This window comes from Pristis pectinata, chromosome 13, assembly GCF_009764475.1.
Source record: "Pristis pectinata isolate sPriPec2 chromosome 13, sPriPec2.1.pri, whole genome shotgun sequence".
NCBI classification, from domain to species: Eukaryota; Metazoa; Chordata; class Chondrichthyes; order Rhinopristiformes; family Pristidae; genus Pristis; species Pristis pectinata.
Genome location: NC_067417.1, coordinates 487,518 through 509,214, shown reverse-complemented (window position 1 = coordinate 509,214; position 21,697 = coordinate 487,518). Strand labels below are relative to the sequence as shown.

Genomic DNA, 21,697 nt, shown 5'->3' with positions numbered 1-21,697 from the left:
ATATGTTTGAGTAAGATTTATAAAAAGGAAATCAATTGGAGTTCTTTGAACATCTATCCAGTAGAGTAGATGAGGGGGGGACCAGTGGATGTTGTGTATTTGGATTTTCATAAGGCTTTAGGTAGGGTCCCTCACTGGAGGTTCTGAACAAGGTTAGAGTTACCACTGGTCACACATCAGCCCTACTCTTGGTCACACCCCAGCCTCTGACCCCTGGTCACATCCTGACCATTGACCCCTGGTCACACCCCGGCCCCGACCCCTGGTCACATCCTGACCACTGACCCCTGGTCACACCCCGGCCCTGACCCCTGGTCACATCCTGACCACTGACCCCTGGTCACACCCCGGCCCTGACCCCTGACCACTGACCAGTCCGGGACTGTGAAGCGCGTTCTCGATAATGATGTGACGTCGTGGACGCGCTCCTAGTGATGTCATGCCGTGGGCGCGCGGTCTCGATGATGACGCAGCGAGCGTTCCCGTAACGACCAGGCGATGATGTCATGGCGCGGCGGGCGCGCGCATGACGATGACGTCATATCAGCGAGAGCGCATGACGAAAACGTCACGGCGCATCGGGCGCGCGCCTGCAGTGACGTCACGGCGCAGCGGGCGCTCCCCCGACACAGCGCTGGGATGGAGCGCAGGGCGGCGGCGGGGCCCGGCTCGGTGGCGGCCGCTGCGGACCCGCGGGCTCCCGCTCCCGCTCCCGGGCCGCCTCGCAACGTCTTGGACCTCCCGCCCGAGCTGCTGGTGGAAATCTTCTGCTTCCTGCCCGGGGTCAGCCTGCCCGGCCTGGCCGCCGCCTGCAAGAAATTCCACCAGATCCTCAGCACCGACACCATCTGGAGGAGGCGCTGCCGCGCAGGTCGGGCCCGGCCCGGGGGGAGCTGGGGGGCTCGGGCCCGGCCCGGGGGGAGCGGGGGGTCCGGACCCCGGGGGGGGGCGGGGGGTCCGGACGCCGGGGGGGGGGCGGGGGGTTGTGCCTGGCCCGGGGGGGGGGGTGGAGCCGGGGTTCAGGGGGGAGTGGGGGGTCGGGCCCTGCCCCGGGGGAGCTGAGGAACGGGGGGGGGGGGGCGGTTGTCCGTGCCGGGGGAGGGAGCGGGCGGTCCGGCCGATGGGGAGAGCTGGGTGCATTGGGAGGGTTGGTTAGACCACACATGGACTATCGTGCACTCTTGGTTGGGTTTATTCTCGTTGGAATGTAGGAGCTGAGGGGTGACCTTATAGAGGATTGTAAAATAGTGGCTCAGTCTTTTTCCTCCGGCTGGGAGTCTAGAATTAGAGGGCACAGGTTTAAGGTGAGAGGAGGGAAATGTAAAGGAGATCTGAAGGGTAAGTTTTTTTTACACAGGGGTGGTGAGGCTCTGGAACGAGCTGCTAGAGGAGGTGGATACAACTACAATGTTTATAAGGTTTTTGTATAGGAAAAGCATTGATGCCTGATGCAGGCATCGTGTACAGCACAGATGAGGTGGGCAGAAGGGCCTATTTCTGTGCTGTATGAGAACTGGGAAAGAGAAAACAAGTTAGTGGTGGAGCGGGTTTCTCAATGGTGGTGTGAGGGATTGCTGGGGGACTAGTGTTGGGGATTGGTGTGGTGTGAGGGATTGCTGGGGGACTAGTGTTGGGGATTGGTGTGGTGTGAGGGATTGCTGGGGGACTAGTGTTGGGGATTGGTGTGGTGTGAGGGATTGCTGGGGGACTAGTGTTGGGGATTGGTGTGGTGGGGGAGGTGTGGTGTGAGGCAGGGTAAAGCCCAAAGGTCTGACTGCAAGTTGTCTGATGGTAGGGATGGGCAGTCCCAGTGAGGTGCTGGAACTATGGGAAGTAGAGACTGGAGCAGGTCACTTTCAGACAGTTTTAACATCATGTGCAAACTTTTTGTAGAATATGGAGTTTCGGAAAATCTGCGGCGGCTGGAGACTGTGGGGATTGCCTGCCGGGACTTGTACATCAAACGTGAGTAGCAGTCACATCTCATTTTAAGGATGGGTTCTCCTGAACATTCCTGAGGCTGATGTTCACTGACTTGAGGCAGTGGGCATCTTCCAGAGCATGTTGGCCACTACCTTGACCTGAATCTCCTCTGGGACTGTTTCAGAGTTGTTCTCAGGGTTCCATTATGGCAGGTAGCTGATAAATCTTTAAAAGTCCACGAGTGAGGGAGTGTGGTTAAATTTGTGCCTTTCTGTTTCACCAGGGTTTAGAGAGACTCTAAGCCTATTGACCCTGATGGTCAACTGTACCACAGCTATCCTTGGTGAAATTCTAGTGGGTTTCTCAATTAGAGACTAGTGAAGACTCTTCTACTCTGTTGGTGGTTGCAATCATGAATTCACTGCCTGAGCTGGTGGAGGCAGATACTGTCACAACATCTAAGGAGCACCTGGATGTTCATAGGACATAGAACAATTACAGCATAATTCAGACCCTTCGGCCCACAAAGCTGTGCCGAACATGTCCCTACCCTAGAAATTACTAGATCACTTTAATCGCCAAGCAGAAAATAGTCAGGCCTAATTACATAAGTCACATAGATGACTTATGTGGCATAGGGAAACATTTGCCCTATTCAGCTTGGATGTTCTCTGAGGTGATAGTACATTGCGGTGGTAGTGCATGAGGAACTTTGTATCTGGCCTGCGCTGTCCTTGCCCGATGGTGCTCGATGGGGCAGTGTAGTGCTCCATCCAGCCCACTTGGCCGGTGTGGACGAGTTGGGTCAAATAGTCTGTCTTGATGCTGTGTGATTGTATGACTATGTAGTAGGAGCGTTACTGCCCAAACCTGTGCAGTCTGTGGCCTGGAGATGGTAGGGCCGCACTTACAGGATGAAGTTCTGTATGCTCTTGCTTTCCACCATTTGTTTTTATAAGGTCTTGTTTGTGGACCATGAGTTTCTAAAGAAGTAGTGGTGTAGAAGGCCCAGGACCTCTCTCTTCACTTTGGCTAGGGTTCACATTACAGGTGATGTTGTGGAATGGTAAATTGTTTCAGATCACCTGAGGCAGAGCTTGCAATTCATCTTGGCTTTTGGAAGAGAATCTCTCAAGGTGTACAACTGAAAGTGTGCTGAATTTGTGGATTGTCAGTAGATTGAATGGGATCTGAGAGCAATAGTGGAACGGACTTCAGTCTTGGTCTCATTGACCTGTGTGCTTAGGTGTTGATCCTCGGGTCAAATTGGGAAGGTTCGTCAAGTTGCTTCCTGACTCTGTGAAGGTGGATCACCGGGATGTGTACACACACTGTATGTATGATGGTTTGATTTAATAATGAGCACTGCATGAGAGTTAGATGTCCAATTTCACTGCTATGTTTAATGCTGTGCTAATGGAAGACGCATCAGATGCATGCAGGAGGTGAAAAGAATTCGGAGCAAGGCTCTCCTCTCTGGGCTGGATACCTGATGCTCAGGAAGTACACTAACCTGGTTTCTTTGTGATGGTTGATCGTTGCAGTTGTTCCAAAGGTGCTGCTGTTCTTGCAGTACAGCTCCCCCTCTAGCCCACTGCTTACTGTCTCGTCTTCCAATCTGGCCATCCTTCACCTGTCATTTGGAACTTTGGCTGTCAACAAGTCTGTTGCTGCTAACAATGGTGGGCTGGTTGAGGATAGGTAATCTCCATTCATTCCCGTTGGTGCAAAGGAAGGGCCTGAGACAAGCTACAGTGACTAACTCCCCTCCAGTTAAATATCAGCTTGGCTGCCTGTGCACTTGAGTGGCTTTGGAGGATGTAGAGTTGAGACAACTGGACTAACTTTTTTCTTTGATGTGTCAACTCCTTTGCTGACCTTCTGCACTTTGACCAGGAATCAGATGTTTCAGTTTTCCACTGACACATTTTCATTGCTCAATGATGTAGCTACAGGAAATAATTGCAGCCTGTAACCCTTGCTGATGCCAGTTATCTCCCAGGATGTGCTCTAGGGAGCTCATGTGGGTGCTCCCTGCACTGCTGAGTAACAGTGGATACCCAGGGACTGTACTGGGTGTGACTGAGAAGGGTGTTAGTGGGGAGAGTGCTTAGTGAACTCAGCAGTGCAAGTAAGTAGGGTGGTGTTTGGACAGCCTCCTTAGCAGAGAGTGTTGGCACTGTTCCTGAAGGCCTTTGTATCTTGCAGCCTCTCCAGCAGGAGCAGGCTCAGGACCAGTCTGCAGCCGATCACATTGGGCGATTCAGTGCTCTGTGGCTTGATGAAGAATCGGTGATGTCAAAGAACTCAAGTTGTGCTCCCGTTGCCAAGGAGCAGTGCGTTCTGTTGAACTACAAAGCTTTAAACTGCATCCTATTGTGTGGTGGCTGTTGAAGTTAGACCTTGAATGAAATTCTTTGAGATGCTAAACCTTAAACTTACTGGTAGCTTTGCTCCAAAATTAACCATTATTCAGATTAACAGCACCAAAGGCATGACCCTAAACTGATGTTTTGAGCTAATCTGCACAGAGTTTAATGCCTGGGACAAAATCCCACTTCACTGATAGTGGTTTAACTGCATTTGCCAATCTGCCCACAGGTTTACACACCCAAATCAAGTACACTGCTTCCTGCTATTTCCAGTTTAGTGATCTTTGGCCATGTGTATCATTGAGAATTCTAAGTGTTAGTGAGTTCTGATGGCAGCTCTGCTGTGTGTTACAGTGCTGCATCCATACCGTAACATCCTGGGCTTGTGGCAGCCAGATATCGGGCCCTATGGAGGGCTGCTCAATGTGGTTGTAAGTACAGAAGTTTACACTTTGTGGTCCAGTTTTGGTTTTCAAACAGAAGCTTTGAGATTCAATTGAATGTTTTTGCAAACTGTATTGTTTCTTTATCTATTTCTAAAATCAAAACTCGCATTTTGCCTCATCCACAGGCATTTACTTTAAATTTGTACTTGTTACAGTGACCCCGAAGGTTGATTTAAAACCAGATTCCATGTGACTTTACTGTTCCGGCAGGGGTTACGGATAATATCTTCATACTGGAGGATTGAAGAGGAGTCATCACTCCTGTGCACAGCATCTGGTGCTTGCTCCCAGTTTTAACATTCTGAGCCTTGTATTCAAATCCTTTCATGACCTCCCCTTCTTCTAATCTCTCTGTAATCCACCTAGATATTCCACTCCATTTCTGGGCATGATCGTCCCAAAATGTAATCAGTTCCCCACCACCAATACCACTGTTCCCATCACACATCTACTTGATGTTTTTTCTGTAAAGGGGACTGAAGCTTCTGAACTAACCTGCCTTTTTTTTATCACGTATCCTAATATTTATTTGTGTTTCAATGATTGCCTTTAAGCCTTTTCACCTTGTTTTTAGATTCCACCATGGTTTTGCTGCTTCCTCCCATTGTAACCTTCTGTCTGCCGAGCTCTGCAATTCTGACCTCTTAGCCATTCTCTGACTGCGAAGATCCTCTACTGTTTGAGGGAAAGCAGAGTTCTATAATTGGCACTAACATCTTGCATTAGATATGGGACAGTTGGGTTCCTCTCCTGATCACTGTTGTGGTCTTGCTGGGAGATGTGTACATGTTGGGGGATTGATGGTTTGGATTTCCTCCCCTCTGACGAGATTTACTTGAGGTTGCACAGGTTAACTGCTTGTGCTCTGAGATAGGGGTATGAATGGGGCAAGTGTGTAGTCATGGGCGTCTCTATAGATTAGGGTGATAAGTGGCTGTGGCAGGGACAGGGTATGATACTGTCTTGCTTTCCATGGATGGGTTGCAATGACTGTGGTTTGTCTTGTGAACTCACAGGTAGATGGGTTGTTTATCATTGGCTGGATGTACCTGCCTCCTCACGATCCCCGTGTCAATGATGCCATGCGTTGCAAACCCTTGTTCCGAATTCACCTCTGGGAAAAGAACAAGGCAGAAGTGGAATGTATGTATGGTCACAAGGGCTCTCACAAGGGAGACATACAGGTAGGAGCTGAAGATGGAGTGGTTACCAACCTCCTTCATTCATTCATCCTTTGTACAGAAATGGAAAGGCCAAACCCTTCCTCTTCTAACCTCTCCTCACCCCATCTCTTTACTTTAGGCATTGAGCCAGTTCTAGACAAATGGGAGTTGCTCTGCATCTGAACAGAGGAGGTGCTGACTTGCTGGGAACTTGGTTATGTATGAAGTAGGAGTAGGCTGCTTGGCCCCTCATGCCTGCTCCACTGTTCAATAAGACCATGACATCTAATTGTAACCTCAGCTCTGCGTTCCTGTTTCCCTGGTAACCTTTCACCCCTTTGCTTATCCAGATTCCATCCACTTCAGGATCTCCAGAACCAAGTCCACTCTCTCAAACTCCAGATGATACAAGCCTAGCCTGTCCAACCTTTCCTCATAAGACAACATGCCCATTCCAGGAAGTAGTCTAGTAAACTTCACTGAACTGCTAACTCATTAATTTTATTTGTATTTCTGTAGTGATTTCATCATTGCCCTATATGACAGAAACATTAGGGAAGATATTCTTGGGGGATCGTCCAGTGCGGCTATATGGGTGGAACTTCGAAATAAGGGGATGATCACTTTGGGATTGTACTATAGGCCCTCCACTAATCCGCAGCAATTAGAGGAGCAAATACGTAGGGAGATTGCAGATAGTTGTAGGAATATCAGGGCTGTAATAGTAGGTGATTTCAACTTCCCTTGTATTGACTGGGACTGTTATAGTTTAAAGGCTTGGACGGGGTGGAATTTGTTAAGCGTGTCCAGGAAAGTTTTCTCAAACAATATATAGATGTCCCTACTAGAGAGGGGCAATACTAGACCTGCTATTGGGAAATGAGGCAGGGCAAGTGATTGAGGTGTCAGTGGGGAGCACTTTGGGACCAGTAACCATAATTCTATTCGTTGTTAAAATAATTTTGGAAAAAGATGGGACTGGTCTACAAATTAAAATACCAAATTGGGGCAAGGAAATTTCGATGGCATTGGAAAGAACTTGCAAGGGTTGCCTTCATCGGTCAGGGCATTGAGTACAGGAGTTGAGACGTCATGTTGCAACTGTACAAGTCTTAGTGATACTACACTTGGAGTACTGTGTGCAGTTCTGGTCACCCAGCTATAGGAAGGATGTCATTAAGCTGGAAAGGAGGCAGAAAAGATTCACAAGGATGTTGCTGAGACTGGACGGCTTGAGTTATGAGGAGAGGTTGGATATGCTGGGACTGTTTTCCCCCGAGTGTATGAGGTTGAGGGCTGACATTACATATGTAAAATCCTGAGGGTGTAAGTAAGGTGGATGGTCACAGTCTTCTTCCCAGGGTAGGGACTGTAAAACTAGAGGGCATGGGCTGAGGGTGAGAGGGGAAAGATTTAAAAGGAACCTGACAGACAACTTTTTCACACAAAGGGTAGTGGGTACATGGAACAAGCTGCCAGAAGAAGCTGTAGAGACGGATACAATTAGAACATTTAATAGACACTTGGACAAGTACATGGAAAGAAAAGGTTCAGAGGGATAGGGGCAAAACACCAGCAAATGGAACCAGCTCAGATATAGATGTCTTGGTCGAGTTGGGCTGCAGGGTCTGTTTCTGTGCTGAATGACTGCATAGCTGCATAACTCTTTGGACCTCTATGAATCTAACTGAATAGTTCATTATTTCTTGCGCTCTAAAGATAGAGGAATTCCTGTTTAAAAACAGAGAAGATAAGGTTTGCACGTTTTCTCTGTGACTGCGTGGGTTTCTCTGGATGCTCCGGTTTTCTGCACACCAGAGCCATGTGGATTGATAGGCTATTAGGCAGTTTTGAATACAGATGAGTGGTGTGAATCTGGGTCAGTTGATGGGAATATGGGGCCAATGGGTAATAGGGAAACTTAGTGAGGAAGGGATTGTTGTTTGAATTGAAATTCAAAAGAAATTGTTTCCAGTCAGTGAGGATCTGGACTGAGCTGTTGTTGGTCCAAGATTCAATGTAAGGCATGAGAACACGGGGCAGAAGGTACTGTGTCACAGAGAAGGGGTGGAGGAGGGAGGGAGGAAGAACTGAGGCAGGTTAAAGCTGTGGATGGAGTTCACCCTAAGGTCGGTGGTTGAGACAGAAGCTGTCAAAGTCAGGATTGTACTGGTGCAGTGGGGAAGGAGTGAGTGGATATGGGTGAAGGGTAGAAGAGATTGGGAACATTGGCTGGCAGGGGGGGTAAAGAGAACACAGACTGGCTGGTCTGTTCCTCATTTCAGTTGCTTGTGTCTCCATCCTTTGCTGTTAATGCAGAATATCCCCCAGGGTGCCTGTTTGCTCTGCTTCTCAAAGCCTTGCTTAGGTGAACGGTCCAGGTCACTTGGTGTGAAGCTGCCACCCGTTTAATATTAAGCCAGAGCAAGCAGAAGGATTGGAGCTTTAGCCCTTCCTGATGCAGGTTCTCCTATTGGTCAGTGCCACTGAAGGAGAGAGAGTGAAGATCCCAGCAGCTCCAGACATGGAGCTCACTGGAAAACTGTGAATGGACTAGAACTGTATGACTGGCTCGATCCTTAGTCTTGTTATTCCCCTCAGCCACATCCCATACACTGGGTCCAATCAAAGGTTGTGTGGACTCACTGCTGCTTATTGTCTGAGCCATAAAACTGTCCTAGCACTCGATCATTGATCAACTGTGTCTTGGCCACCCTTCCGTCCCAGGGCTGTTCCTTGGTCTCAGGATACTCGTCCTTTGTGGTTATTTCAGTTACTGTTGGCTGTTTCCTGAGTCCAAAATGAGGGTCATTTATTGTCCCTTGTTATATGATTTAAACCAATGAGGGTACATTTTATGTTAGTTCCAGATTCCTGTATCCAACAACAGTTCCTTTGTTTGCAGGTAGTGAAAAAAGATGAGTTTTCAACCAAGTGCAATCAGACTGATTTCCACCGGATGTCTGGAGGGAGGCAGGAGGTGAGTGTGACACTGACGGACGGAGGGAGGCAGGAGGTGAGTGTGACACTGACGGACGGAGGGAGGCAGGAGGTGAGTGTGACACTGACGGACGGAGGGAGGCAGGAGGTGAGTGTGACACTGACGGACGGAGGGAGGCAGGAGGTGAGTGTGACACTGACGGACGGAGGGAGGCAGGAGGTGAGTGTGACACTGACGGACGGAGGGAGGCAGGAGGTGAGTGTGACACTGACGGACGGAGGGAGGCAGGAGGTGAGTGTGACACTGACGGACGGAGGGAGGCAGGAGGTGAGTGTGACACTGACGGACGGAGGGAGGCAGGAGGTGAGTGTGACACTGACGGACGGAGGGAGGCAGGAGGTGAGTGTGACACTGACGGACGGAGGGAGGCAGGAGGTGAGTGTGACACTGACGGACGGAGGGAGGCAGGAGGTGAGTGTGACACTGACGGACGGAGGGAGGCAGGAGGTGAGTGTGACACGGACGGAGGGAGGCAGGAGGTGAGTGTGACACGGACGGAGGGAGGCAGGAGGTGAGTGTGACACGGACGGAGGGAGGCAGGAGGTGAGTGTGACACGGACGGAGGGAGGCAGGAGGTGAGTGTGACACGGACGGAGGGAGGCAGGAGGTGAGTGTGACACGGACGGAGGGAGGCAGGAGGTGAGTGTGACACTGACGGACGGAGGGAGGCAGGAGGTGAGTGTGACACGGACGGAGGGAGGCAGGAGGTGAGTGTGACACTGATGGACGGAGGGAGGCAGGAGGTGAGTGTGACACTGATGGACGGAGGGAGGCAGGAGGTGAGTGTGACACTGATGGACGGAGGGAGGCAGGAGGTGAGTGTGACACTGATGGACGGAGGGAGGCAGGAGGTGAGTGTGACACTGATGGACGGAGGGAGGCAGGAGGTGAGTGTGACACTGATGGACGGAGGGAGGCAGGAGGTGAGTGTGACACTGATGGACGGAGGGAGGCAGGAGGTGAGTGTGACACTGATGGACGGAGGGAGGCAGGAGGTGAGTGTGACACTGATGGACGGAGGGAGGCAGGAGGTGAGTGTGACACTGATGGACGGAGGGAGGCAGGAGGTGAGTGTGACACTGATGGACGGAGGGAGGCAGGAGGTGAGTGTGACACTGACGGAGCTGGGTGCAGCGTATGGACTGATTTGAGTGTGAAGATGAGGAATATTCCTTGCAATGGTCTGGGTATGGCAGGAGATCATTCAACTTGTTTCTCTCCATCTATACATTTCATGATTATCTCTTTCGGCTCCCCAGCCACCTTTTCTGCTCTAGTCTGTTTCTCCAGTCTGTCCACTTACTAAAATCCCTGGAATTGTTTTGATAAATTTCTTCTGCACTGTTTCACACTTTTACAACGATGTTCAGTTGTGTTCTACTTGTGCAACTGTTCTACTCTCGCTATTCATCCTTCTGTTTGATGCCTTCAATGGATATTACTGATCCCAGCAATATTGAGTGACTGTAACTTTCACCTTGTGGACGTGATCAGTTGTTCTAGATTGAGATGTAGGGATTGATCAGGGATAGTCAGCATGGCTTTGTTAGGGAGAGATCCTGTCTAATTTCACTGAATTTATCAGGGAAGTGACTAGGTGCGTCGATGGGGGTAGTGCGGTTGTTGTAGTCTGCATGGCCTTCAGTAAGGCTTTGACAAGGTCCCACATGGGAAATTGGCCCAGAAGGGAAGAGCCCACGGAAGCCTGGGCAGTTTGGCAAATTGGATGTACAGTTGGTTTGGTGATAGCCGAGAGTAATGGTAGAGATTTAAAGTTTAAAACAAATACTGCAGATGCTGGAAATCTGAAGTAAAAACAGGAAATGTTGTTGGAAAAACACTCAGCAGGTCAGACAGCATCTGTGTGAAGAGAGATTGTTAGTGTTTCAGGGCAATCACCCTTTGTTAGAATGTGAAAGAGAAAACCAGTTCGTTTTAAGTTGCAGAGGGTGGGACCCAAGGAAATACTGAGGTACATGTCCAATGATCCCTCAAGGCAGTAGCACAAGTGGTTAAAAGTCATATGGGATACTTGCCTTCATTATTCGGGGCATAGAATGTAAGAGCAGGGAGGTTATAGTACAGCTATGTAAATAATTGGTTAGGTGACAGCTGGAGTTCTGGTTTCCACACTATAGGAGGAGGTGCAGAAGAGATTCAGCAGCATGTTGCCTGGGTTGGGACATTTCAGTTATGAAGAGAGCCAGGATAGGCTGGGTGTGTTTTCCTTGGGCTGAGTACTGGGAAATGGGATTAGTATAGATAGATCTTGATGGGCAGTATGAATACAATGGGCTGAAGGGCCTATTTCTGTGCTAAATGATTCTGTTACTCTTCACGTTCCTTTCCTTCAGTGTCTGCTGAAGTAGTTGTCTGTTAACCTACAAATGGGGAAATGTTGATCTGTGTTGTGTGCACTGCTGTACCATAGCATCAAACGGGTCATTCAACCTAAAAGGATTTGATCCACATTTGCTTCCATCCACCTTCCATTACCCCATCACCATATTCTTCTCTCCCTCCTTCCCTTTTATTTATCCAGCTTCCACTTAGATATATCATCACATGAGAAAATATCAGGAGCAGGCCGAAGGCCCCTCGGTCTGCCCACCATTCTGTATAATCTTATCTTCCTCAGGCCTCAACTACTCTGCCATTTCTCCCTCACCTCAACTTCCTGGTCTATCAAAATGAGTCTCCCTTCTGTTTAATACCCTTGGTGATCCAGCCTCCACAGCTCTCCGGGTAAAGTCCAGAGATCGGTGAGAAGTTGTTCTGCTGCAACTGGGTTTTAAATGACCACCCCCTAATCTTGTAACTGTGTCCTCTTGTTTGAGACTTCTCACCAGTGAAACATCTATACATCTACCCTTTCTTGCCACTCAAGGGTCTTGTATGCTTCAATCTGATCACCCCTCATTCTATTAGTAGAGCAATTCCAACAGTTCATGTTCCCCACTCTTTCCCCAATTACCTTTGTCTATCCCGTTAACTTTTGAAAGATCTGATTTGGAACTGTTGCTTCAGGAAGGCTAACTGTATCATCAAGGATGCCTGCCACTCTGGCCATTCCCTCTTCTGTATCTTCTCCCAGAAGGTAAAAGATAGGAGCTTGAAATCCAGACTCGAACAGCTTCTTCCCTACTACTATCAGACTTCTGACCCAATCACCTGTTACACCCCCTTCCCACATTCACAGTCTCTTAATTCTAACTCTCTCGGTTATTCCATCATCAACACTTCATTTCCTTTTTGCATTACTTCAGATTGCACTACAATCTTTGCACCATCCTGTCGTTCTGTGCTCGTCATTATTTTAGTCACTCTGTTGCCGTGTATTTTAGATTTAACCATGTTCAGCACTTTTAAAAAAAGTGACTTTCCTTGCATCCCACCTATACCTTTTGTTCACTACTTTGAATCTTCCCTTCTGATCCTTGAATCAAACATCAACAGCAATGGCTTACCTCTTCCCTATCCAAACTTAGGAGTCATAGTGATACAGCACAGAATCAGGCCCTTTGGCCCACTGCATCCATGCTGCCCATGGTACCTATCTACACCAAACCATTTATTCAGCTTATAGCCTTTTATGCCTTGATTCAGATACTTGTTTAACTGTTTCTTAAATGTCCTGAGAGTACCTGCCTCTTCAGGCAGCACATACCAGCCTTCAACCACCCTGTGTGGTAAAAATTCCCCCTTGCATCTGCTCGAAGCCTCCTACCTCTCACAAACCTATGCCCTCTTGTATACCCCCACTATGAAGAAAAGATATATTGTCTCCCTCAATTTTGTATAACTGTCAAAATCTTCTGTACTTTTAAATCGCTTCTCCTCTGTGGGCTTGCTGCATGGTTCCAAAGTTTACTGTTTCTTTTTCTGGTTTCTGGCTTCACTGAGCCCATTGTTTGGTTCCCCTCCTGTCCCAGTGACGTATGCTGCTCACTTGTTCCATGAGGATGGGATTGGCAACAGGTGTAAACATTTTGCCTCTGAGTAGTACTGGGGTCAGGGATGGCTGTGTGTCTTTGGATGGATAGGGCTGTTATATGACTCGGGACTTCTTTGGTTAAATTGTGTTCTCCTCATAGGAATTCCGGACCTGGTTGGCAGAGGAATGGGGTCGGACCCTAGAGGATATTTTCCACGAGCATATGCAGGAGTTGATCCTAATGAAATTTATCTACACCAGTCAGTATGAGTGAGTGTCTGTCCCCAGGATAACTCAAGTAAGCTTGGCACATCTGCAGGAGTAGTCGGAGATCTGCCCTACTTCTACTAGGGTCACCAACTGGGGCATGGGTGGGAGGGAGGTTGGGATGGGAAGAGGATGTGACATGACATGGTGGGATGCTGGGGAAAAGGGCAGGGCCTAGGTCAGAGGGATCTAAAACTGCTGTTTCCTTAATTCACCTATCAATCTCACATGGGTCCTGAGGAATTTGGGTAATTCCTTTGTGCTTGCCTCAAAACACCTGGCCAGAGAGACAACCAGTGGGCCAGTTAGCTTCACATCTGTTGTTGGCAAGATGCTGGAGTCTATAATCAAGGAAGAAATAGCTAGTCATTTAGAGAAGCTTAATGCAGTCAAAAGGTCAATATAGTTTTATGAAAGGGAAATAATGTTTGAAAAATTTGCATGAGTCCTGTGAGTATAGGAGTAGACCTGGTGAAGTGCAAAGGAGGGAAATACTGAACACAATGTTACATCAACAGGACACATTCTGGTACTGACAGTTGGACTGGCTGAGCAAAGTAACTCGTGGGTTGGGTCACCCAACTATTGGAGTGTGTGTGGTGGTGTCAATAAGAGGAAGTGGCAGTACAAAGTGCAGAGCGTGCCAGGGCAGGTTGAGGTATACTCGGTATTAAGTGGCTAAATATGGTGAAAGATGTAAATGAGGAATGGGATCGGGAAGGCACTGACTGGAAGTCGACCCATCTCTGGTGTTGAGTGCAACTCCTAATTGTGATTGGTGTAATTTGAGTATATGTTGCTATTTCTTTCACTTTGTTCAGAGATAGTGGACTTTGTCCTGAGCCATTTCTGTGCCACTCGTTCAATAAAAACTCTTCACTTGCACCTTGACAGACAGTGTTGAGATTGGCCACTGAATCTCCTACAACAATGGAACCAGAGTTCATTTGATAAGGTGCCACCTGAAAGGCTGGTGCATGGGATTACAGACTGGTGTGAGCTAATGTGGATTGATGGTTATTGTGTAGAAGGAAGAGAATTGGAATGAACAGGTCTTTTTCAGATTGGAAGGATGTAACTAATGGAGTGCCCCAAGGTCCAGTTCTGGGCCCTCAATTACTTACTATCCACATCAACGACTTGGAGAAGGGGGCAGAACGCAAGGAATCCAAATTTGCTAATGACAGGAAAATAGGTGGGAGGGCATGGGGCAGTGAGGATATCAGGATTCTGCAGAAAGATATAGATTGAGTTACTGGGCAGGTAGAGTTCATTGTAGGAAAGTGTGACGTCATACACTTTAGGAGGAATCAAAATCAGAATGCTGTCTAACTATAGAGAGACTGCAAATGAGTGGAGTACTGAGGGATCTAGGTGTTTGTGTACGTAAATTACAAGGTTAGCAGGGAGGTGCAGCAAGTAGTTAGGAAGGCTAAATGGCACGTTGGCCTTTATTGTAAGAGGGTTGGATTTTAGAAGTGGAGAAGTATTGTTACAATTGGTGAGACCACACTTATAGAGTTTTGGTCCCCTTATTTAATTGGTGAGACCACACTTAGAGTTTTGGTCCCCTTATTTAGGGAAGAAGATACTAGCATTGGAGGCAGTCCAGAAGAGATTCAATAAACTAGTTACTAGGATGAGTGGTTGTTTTATAAAGAACTGAAGAAGTTAGATATCTCTTTAGAGATTAGAATGAGGGTTGATCTTATTGAAACATAAGAGGAGACAGGTTTTTGAAAGGTGGAATTGAGGGCTATGGGCCATTGGCACAAGAGGTGTTGAGGCCTTGGGATGAATCAGCCATGATCATATTGAATGCCGGGGAGGTGACCCTGCTCCTTGTGTTCTTGTAGTTGGTTGGCTGATAAGACAGTTGGACAGGTACATGGATACATCAGAACATCAGAAATAGGAGCAGGAGGAGGCCATCTGGCCCGTCGAGCCTGCTCCACCATTCAATAAGATCATGGCTAATCTGGCTGTGGACTCAGATCCACCTAACCCCTTTCCCCATAACACTTAATTCCCCTACTACACAAAAATCTACCTAACCGTGTCTTAAATATATTTAATGAGGTAGCCTCCACTGCTTGCCTGGGCAGGGAATTCCACAGATTCGCCACTCTCTAGGAAAAGCAGTTTTCTGCTCATCTCTGTCCTAAATCTACTCCCTCGAATCTTGAGGCCATGTCCCCTAGTTCTAGTCTCACCTACCAGTGGAAACAACCTTCCTGCCTCTATCTTAAGTATCCCTTTAGTAATTTTATGTTTCTATTAGAACCTCCTCTGTACCGCCTCCAAAGCCAGTATATCTTTCCTCAAGTAAAGAGACCAGAACTGAACGCAGTACTCCAGGTGTAGCCTCACCAATACCCAGTACGTTTGCAGCATAACCTCCCTGCTCTTAAATTCAATCCCTCCAGCAATGAAGGTCAACATTCCATTTGCCGCCTTGATAACCTGTTGCACCTGCAAACCAATGTCATGCGATTCATGCACAAGCACTCCCCTCTGCACAACCGCATGCTGCAATTTAAATAATTTTACCATTTAAATAATAATCTGATTGTCTATTTTTCTTTCCAAAGTGGATGACCCCACATTGTACTCCACCTGCCAGACCCTTGCCCACTCACTTAACCTATCTATTATCTCTGCAGACTCTCCGCATCCTCTGCACAATTTGCTTTTCCATTCAATTTAGTGTCACCAGCAAACTTAGATACGCTGCACTCGGTCCCCTCTTCCAAATCGTTAATGTATATCGCGAACAGTTGTGGGCCCAGCGCCGACCCCTGCGGCACCCTGCTCACCACTGATTGCCAACTAGAGAAACACCCTTTTATTCCAACTCTCTGCATTCTATTGGTTAACCAATCCTCTGTCCATGCTATTACCCCCAACTCCATGCATCCTTAGAGATAAGTCTTTTATGTGGCATCTTATTGAACACCTTCTGGAAATCCAAGTGTACAACATTCCCCTGTTCCCCTCTATCCACTGCACTCCATTGTATCCTCAAAGAACTGCAGTAAGTTTGTCAAACAGGACCTGCCCTTCCTGAATCCACACTGTGTCTGCCTGATGGAACCATTTCTATCCAGATGTCTCGCTACTTCTTTCTTAATGATAGCTTCAAGTATTTTCCTGACTACAGACATTAAGCTAACTGGCCTGTAGTTACCTGCCTTTTGCCTACATCCTTTTTTAAACAGTGGTGTGACATTCGCTGTCGTCCAGAGAATACGAAGGGTTTAGAAGATTATGGGTCAAATGCTTGAAAATGGGGCTAGCTTGTATTGGCATGGACCAGCTGAATGACTCTGTCCTTCGTGTGGTGTCTGGATCCTGTTGGCTTTAAACAGAACAAGGGAGTTTCATGGTTTATTTGCCTGCACTTTCATCTCTTGTATGTGGATTTGTGTTTCAGTAACTGTCTGACATATCGTAGGATCTACCTCCCACCCTCCAGTCCAGAGGATCTGATACCACCAGGCCTCTTCAAAGGAACTTATGGAAGCCATGGCCTGGAGATTGTTATGCTGAGTTTTCATGGAACCCACATTAAAGTGACAAAAATTACTGTAAGTTCCTTCAGTCTTCTGGATATATTTGTGTCGAGTTGAGCGGAGAACGCTGGGTGCTGGGGGCCACTGCTGTAGGAGTAATGTGCAAAATTTGAGCCCTGTGAACCATTGCTGAAGCCCCTCAGTCCTCAGCATGATGGCTGAATTGAATACATTTGATCCCTAAGGTTTACACTTTGTTCTGATGGTTTGTCCATTTTTGTTGGGATATCTCTGTGTGCAGTGCCAGGTTGTCTTGGTTGATGGCAGTACCAGCTATGCAGCACAGAAGCAGGCCCTTTGACCCATTGAATCCATGCCAACCACCAGCTGCCCATTTGCAGTAATTCCACTTTATTCTCTCCACATTCCCATCAATTTCTCCCCTGCACAATCCTACCGTTCCTGTGCACATGAGGAACAAGTCACGTTGGCCAACTTTGGAATGTGGGAGAAACCAGAGCACCTGATGGAAACCCACAGAGACCGGGGAGAACACACACAGACCAGAGGGTTAGCATTGAATGTGGATAATTGGTGTTTTGAGGTAGCAGTTCTACCAGCTGTGCCAACTGGTGGTAGAGCTCATTCTTTGCTTTATATTTAAGGAAAATGATCTAAGACAACATCAGGAGCTGTGCTGAGGAAGTGGTGTATTGTTGAAAGTCCCACATTTCAGATATTAATCCATGCCTGTTGAAGTGGACATATCTCGCATACTGTTCCACAGGGGTAGATGGGAATAGGGAGCTGGCATTACAGTTGATCAGCTACAATAGTCATATAATCATACAACATAGCAATGGGCCCTTTCGGCTCATCTTGTCCATGATGGCCATCTACCCTAATCCTATTTGCCCGTTTTAGGCTTGTATCCTGCTACACCTTTCCTATCCAAGTACCTGTCCAAACACCTAATGTTGTAATTGTAGTTGCCTCTGGCAGCTCGTTCCAGATAACCATACCCTCTGTGTGAAAAACTTAACCCTTAGATCTCCTTTAAGTTTCTCCCTCTCATCTTAAACCTGTGCCCTTGAGATTCCTATGTACCTCAATTTTGTAAACCTCTACAAGGTCACCCCTCAGCCAACTACCTTTCACTGAGAATAAACCCAGCCTATCCGATGTCTCCTTCAACTACAGCCCTCCATTCCAGGAAACATCCTGGTGAATCTTTTCTAATCTTATTCGATGATAGAGCAGGTTGAAGGGCCAAGTGACCTACTGCTGATTCAGGTCTTCATTTGTTTAGAAGAGAAGGGAGTTCTAATGCCCTGCACTGCTCATTTTGCTGTTTGTGACATGTGCACAGATTGGTTTCCCTGTTTGCCTACGTAACAGATTGAATATTGTGGCTTTATGGTGCATGGGCAGATGAAATGAAAGGAATGATCTATTTGGAGTAATTAGCGGTGGCTCTGAACAGAACATAGAAACTAATCATTAATTTGTTGTTCATATGGGTGCAGGGAGATCCAAATGTCCCTGCAGGACAGTTGACACTACACATCGACATGACTCGTCGTGTCCAGCTGCCTGACATCGAGCACTTGCAAAACTTTGACAAGCTCTCTCGAATCGTCCTGGAGATTCACCAGCAGGTGCAGTGTGACCAACAGAATCAGGAACACAGGCATGCCAATACTCAGCATAATGTGGATAACTCACAGCCTGTGTGTAATGGTGTACAAGAGCTGAAGGACCAGGGGGCAAATGCTGCAGGGGGGAACACAAAGACTGACACAGAGGGAGCGAGTGCAGGGGAGCCTGCAGTAGCAGGGCAGCCCTTTGTGCTTCCCGTGGGAGTGATGGCTCGAAATGAGGTCTATCCAAGGACTTGTCGTGCCTGGTAAGTGAAGCAACTGAATAACAGTAACTTATTGGAACTTTTGCAGTTCAAAGTTAACAAATAATGTGGAGGCAGAGGGGGTTACTGAGGTACTGCTTGTGGATTCTGTGAAGATTGAGGCAGGATGGACTGGAGCAGGGGAAGAGAGTTTTTCTATTCTATTCTAAAATGGACTAAATACATTGACATCATTAAAGTTGTTACCTAGTTCTGATGAAGGATCATTAGCCTGAAACGTTAGCTCTTTCTATATGCTGCCTGACCTGCTGAGAATCTCCAGCATTTATTTATTATGCATTTCTGAAGGAAACATGAGTGGAGCTTTGATCACAAGCACTCAATCTTCCTTGGATGTCGGAATGGTGGGAGAGAGCTGGAGGATTAAAGATATTGCCCCCTATTCTAAGTAGGGGTTGGGATACACCCAATAAATAGGGACCAATCAGCCCAACATCGGTGATGGGGAAACCATGAGGAATCCCTGTCAAGGATGTTACTTCCCACAAAGAGAAGTGTTGGATATTACAGGATAGGCAGCACGGATTGTTAAAGGCAAACTTTTCCTGATCTGGATGAAATCTGTGGATTGCAGATGAAAATTTGACTCTCAACAAACTTCAAGTACTAAAGGGACATCAGTGACCTCACTATATGGAGTAAGCAGTTGCTGGTGAGTAGTTGAAATATAAAACAGACCATGCTGGAAATACTCGGTAGTTCAGGCAGCATCTCTGGAGAGAAAAATGGTTAATATTTCAGGTTGATGACCTTTCAAGGAAAAGTTAGAAAATAACAATGTTTGAAGGGGGAGATGTGGGGAGAACCAGGGGAATGCCTGCAATAAGGTAGGGACCATGAGAATCTGAATAAGACAAGTGGCTGTGGTGCTGCTGAGAGAGGGTGAGTTAGGCTTGTTGACCACAGCTGTGTTTGGTTTTATCACTGAGACCACTCACTGAGCTGGTGTTGCTTCTCTCCCAAGCCCACAGCAGGGAGGTTCAGAGCATCTCCTGAGCACCTTCACGCTGTCTTTTGTCCAGTTCATACCCAGCCCATCTAAAACTGTGGCTCAGAGACCAGTTCTTTGTTCCTTTCATTTAATCACTGTCCACTTTCTATATTACTTGTACCAGGCTGAGAATCAGACAGGACTTATGGCTCTCAGCCATGCATGTGAATGGAGTTGCAGGTTGGCCATCTGAACTCGAGTACTTTTAAATATCATTAGGTTTAACAACATTCTAAGCTTTATCTGCACTAGTCTCAATGATCAATAAACAGTTCCAATTTTATTATTCAATGCCACAAAAATATTTAGTGAATACAAGATGGCCCAGGCATTTCACTCTGATACTCAACTCCCTTCAACAACTGGTTACCTGTAGAGCTTGTTTAGCACAAGGAGAGGTCTTGAAACATTCTGGAATAGATTCTCCTGAATATGTTCATTAATCATTCCAGAATGGACCCAGTTTAGCAGTTTATAATTGTATAGAAATCCAACTTTGGGCAATGGATTGTTATGTGGAGTGTGTTTCTTCAGCTGCTTTCAATGATACTGAATGTTTCTGGCTCGGTGCTAGTTTTTATGGCACTGGGCTGATTGCAGGGCATGGCTTCACCAGCCCCGAGAGGACGCCTGGTCTTTTCATTCTCTTCAATGAGCAATGTTTTGGCTTCATCTGGCTGGACCTGAAATCCTTCAGCCTGTACAGTCGGATTGAAGATTCACTGAAGAATGCACAAGCCCCTTTCAGAGAAGCTTTCGAATTGATGCTGAAGAACATGCAATCATGGACGTCCTGACTAATGTCAGCCCTCAAGGAATGAAGCAATCACAGCTGCAAGGCTGCAGTTCCTCCTCGCGTTCACTGAAGCATGCACTCTGGGAAGAAAGGTTGGTGTTTGACATTACCAGAACCACATAATGCCTCCTGCTCACCTTGGCCCCTCTCCCTCTCACCCGAGCTACTATCCGAAGTAATCTTGTTGCAATGGTTTTGTAATAGTTTCTTTCAGAGGCACTTGTGTGGGCAGAGCAGAGAATGGAGCCTAGATAGGGGTGCAGAAAGCCTTGCAGCACTTGCCTGTGCGTCACCACAGCATTGTGTCAAAGGTAGTGAAGAATGATGATCAGAAAAAGCTTTAACCTTGCGCACTAACATTTGACGGTACCCTGTCTTTAAGGGAGTTTGCATTTAATTCTGTTAAAAATTATTGAACACGTTTAGTTTTATGGTGTTTAGATTGGAGTAGAAAGAGGAAAAAGTGATTATAGTATTTGATATTGAAGAAAGCAGACCACATCTGGACTGAATGTTTAATAAACCTCACCCTCAAACTCTCTACACCAGCCAACTGAGGCAGTGATGCAATATCAGGAAATAAAGTATTATTTAAATTTGAGTTTATATAGTTAAGAATGAAAGATTTTAATATTTATGTTAAGAAAATTTATAAAGAGATTTTCAGTTTATTGTTTTATGTTTGGAAATAATTATTTAAGTTTTATGATCTGAGACTTAATTAAAAGAAACTTTTGGAAATTGTGTGATTTTTATTTTTCTTCTGCTGACAATATTGCAGACAGGGTAGGGTCCAGGATGCTCAGATCTATGGCCAGTCTCGTCCTGTGCCCTGCTCCACATGGAGCGCAGCAACTGCAGACACGGTAGTGTCACTGGAGGGATGGATTCCTAGAGCATTTACCAGCATGTGTACATCAGAAAAGCCAAAAGGGACTGAACTCTATTCTTCTGCAGGGATAAGATAAGATGGGTGGACTCCACATGGTGTTGGAGTGTGGCGACTTGTTGCAAGTTGCTCTCTGCAGATCTACTATCTCCTATAGGTGCTTCACAAGGAGTACATTTAACTTGTCCTGGTCTAGCACAATGTATTGGCCATCCCTTGTTGCCCTCAGCCAATCACGTGGAACGGAGTAGTGTCAGTTGGATGATGGGATCACAGGTGTGTTGGGTTTGCAGCAATCAAAGCTTTCTCATTTTTATCTGTTACAAACCCATTGTTAAAACATGCTCAGATTTGAGCATGAAAGTTTAGAATTGCTTGTCCAATATCTCACCTGTTAGACTCGTGTTGGGAGGGCCTGGTGGTTGTGATAATGGTCATTACCTTGGGGATTGTGTTCAAACCTGTGTACAAAACAGTAA

General features: G+C 46.9%; 1 protein-coding gene across 1 annotated transcript; it reads left to right on the top strand.

The window, feature by feature from the left end:
- The first annotated feature begins 608 nt into the window (after window positions 1–608).
- On the top strand, window positions 609–21,070 carry fbxo31 (F-box protein 31). The gene is made up of 9 exons (XM_052028628.1): window positions 609–871; window positions 1,894–1,965; window positions 4,650–4,726; window positions 5,758–5,925; window positions 8,810–8,884; window positions 13,000–13,109; window positions 16,540–16,693; window positions 18,145–18,524; window positions 20,108–21,070. Exons 1-9 carry the CDS (start codon window positions 640–642, stop codon window positions 20,328–20,330), a joined length of 1,491 nt encoding a protein of 496 aa, XP_051884588.1. The 5' UTR covers window positions 609–639; the 3' UTR covers window positions 20,331–21,070.
- Window positions 21,071–21,697: the final 627 nt, after the last annotated feature.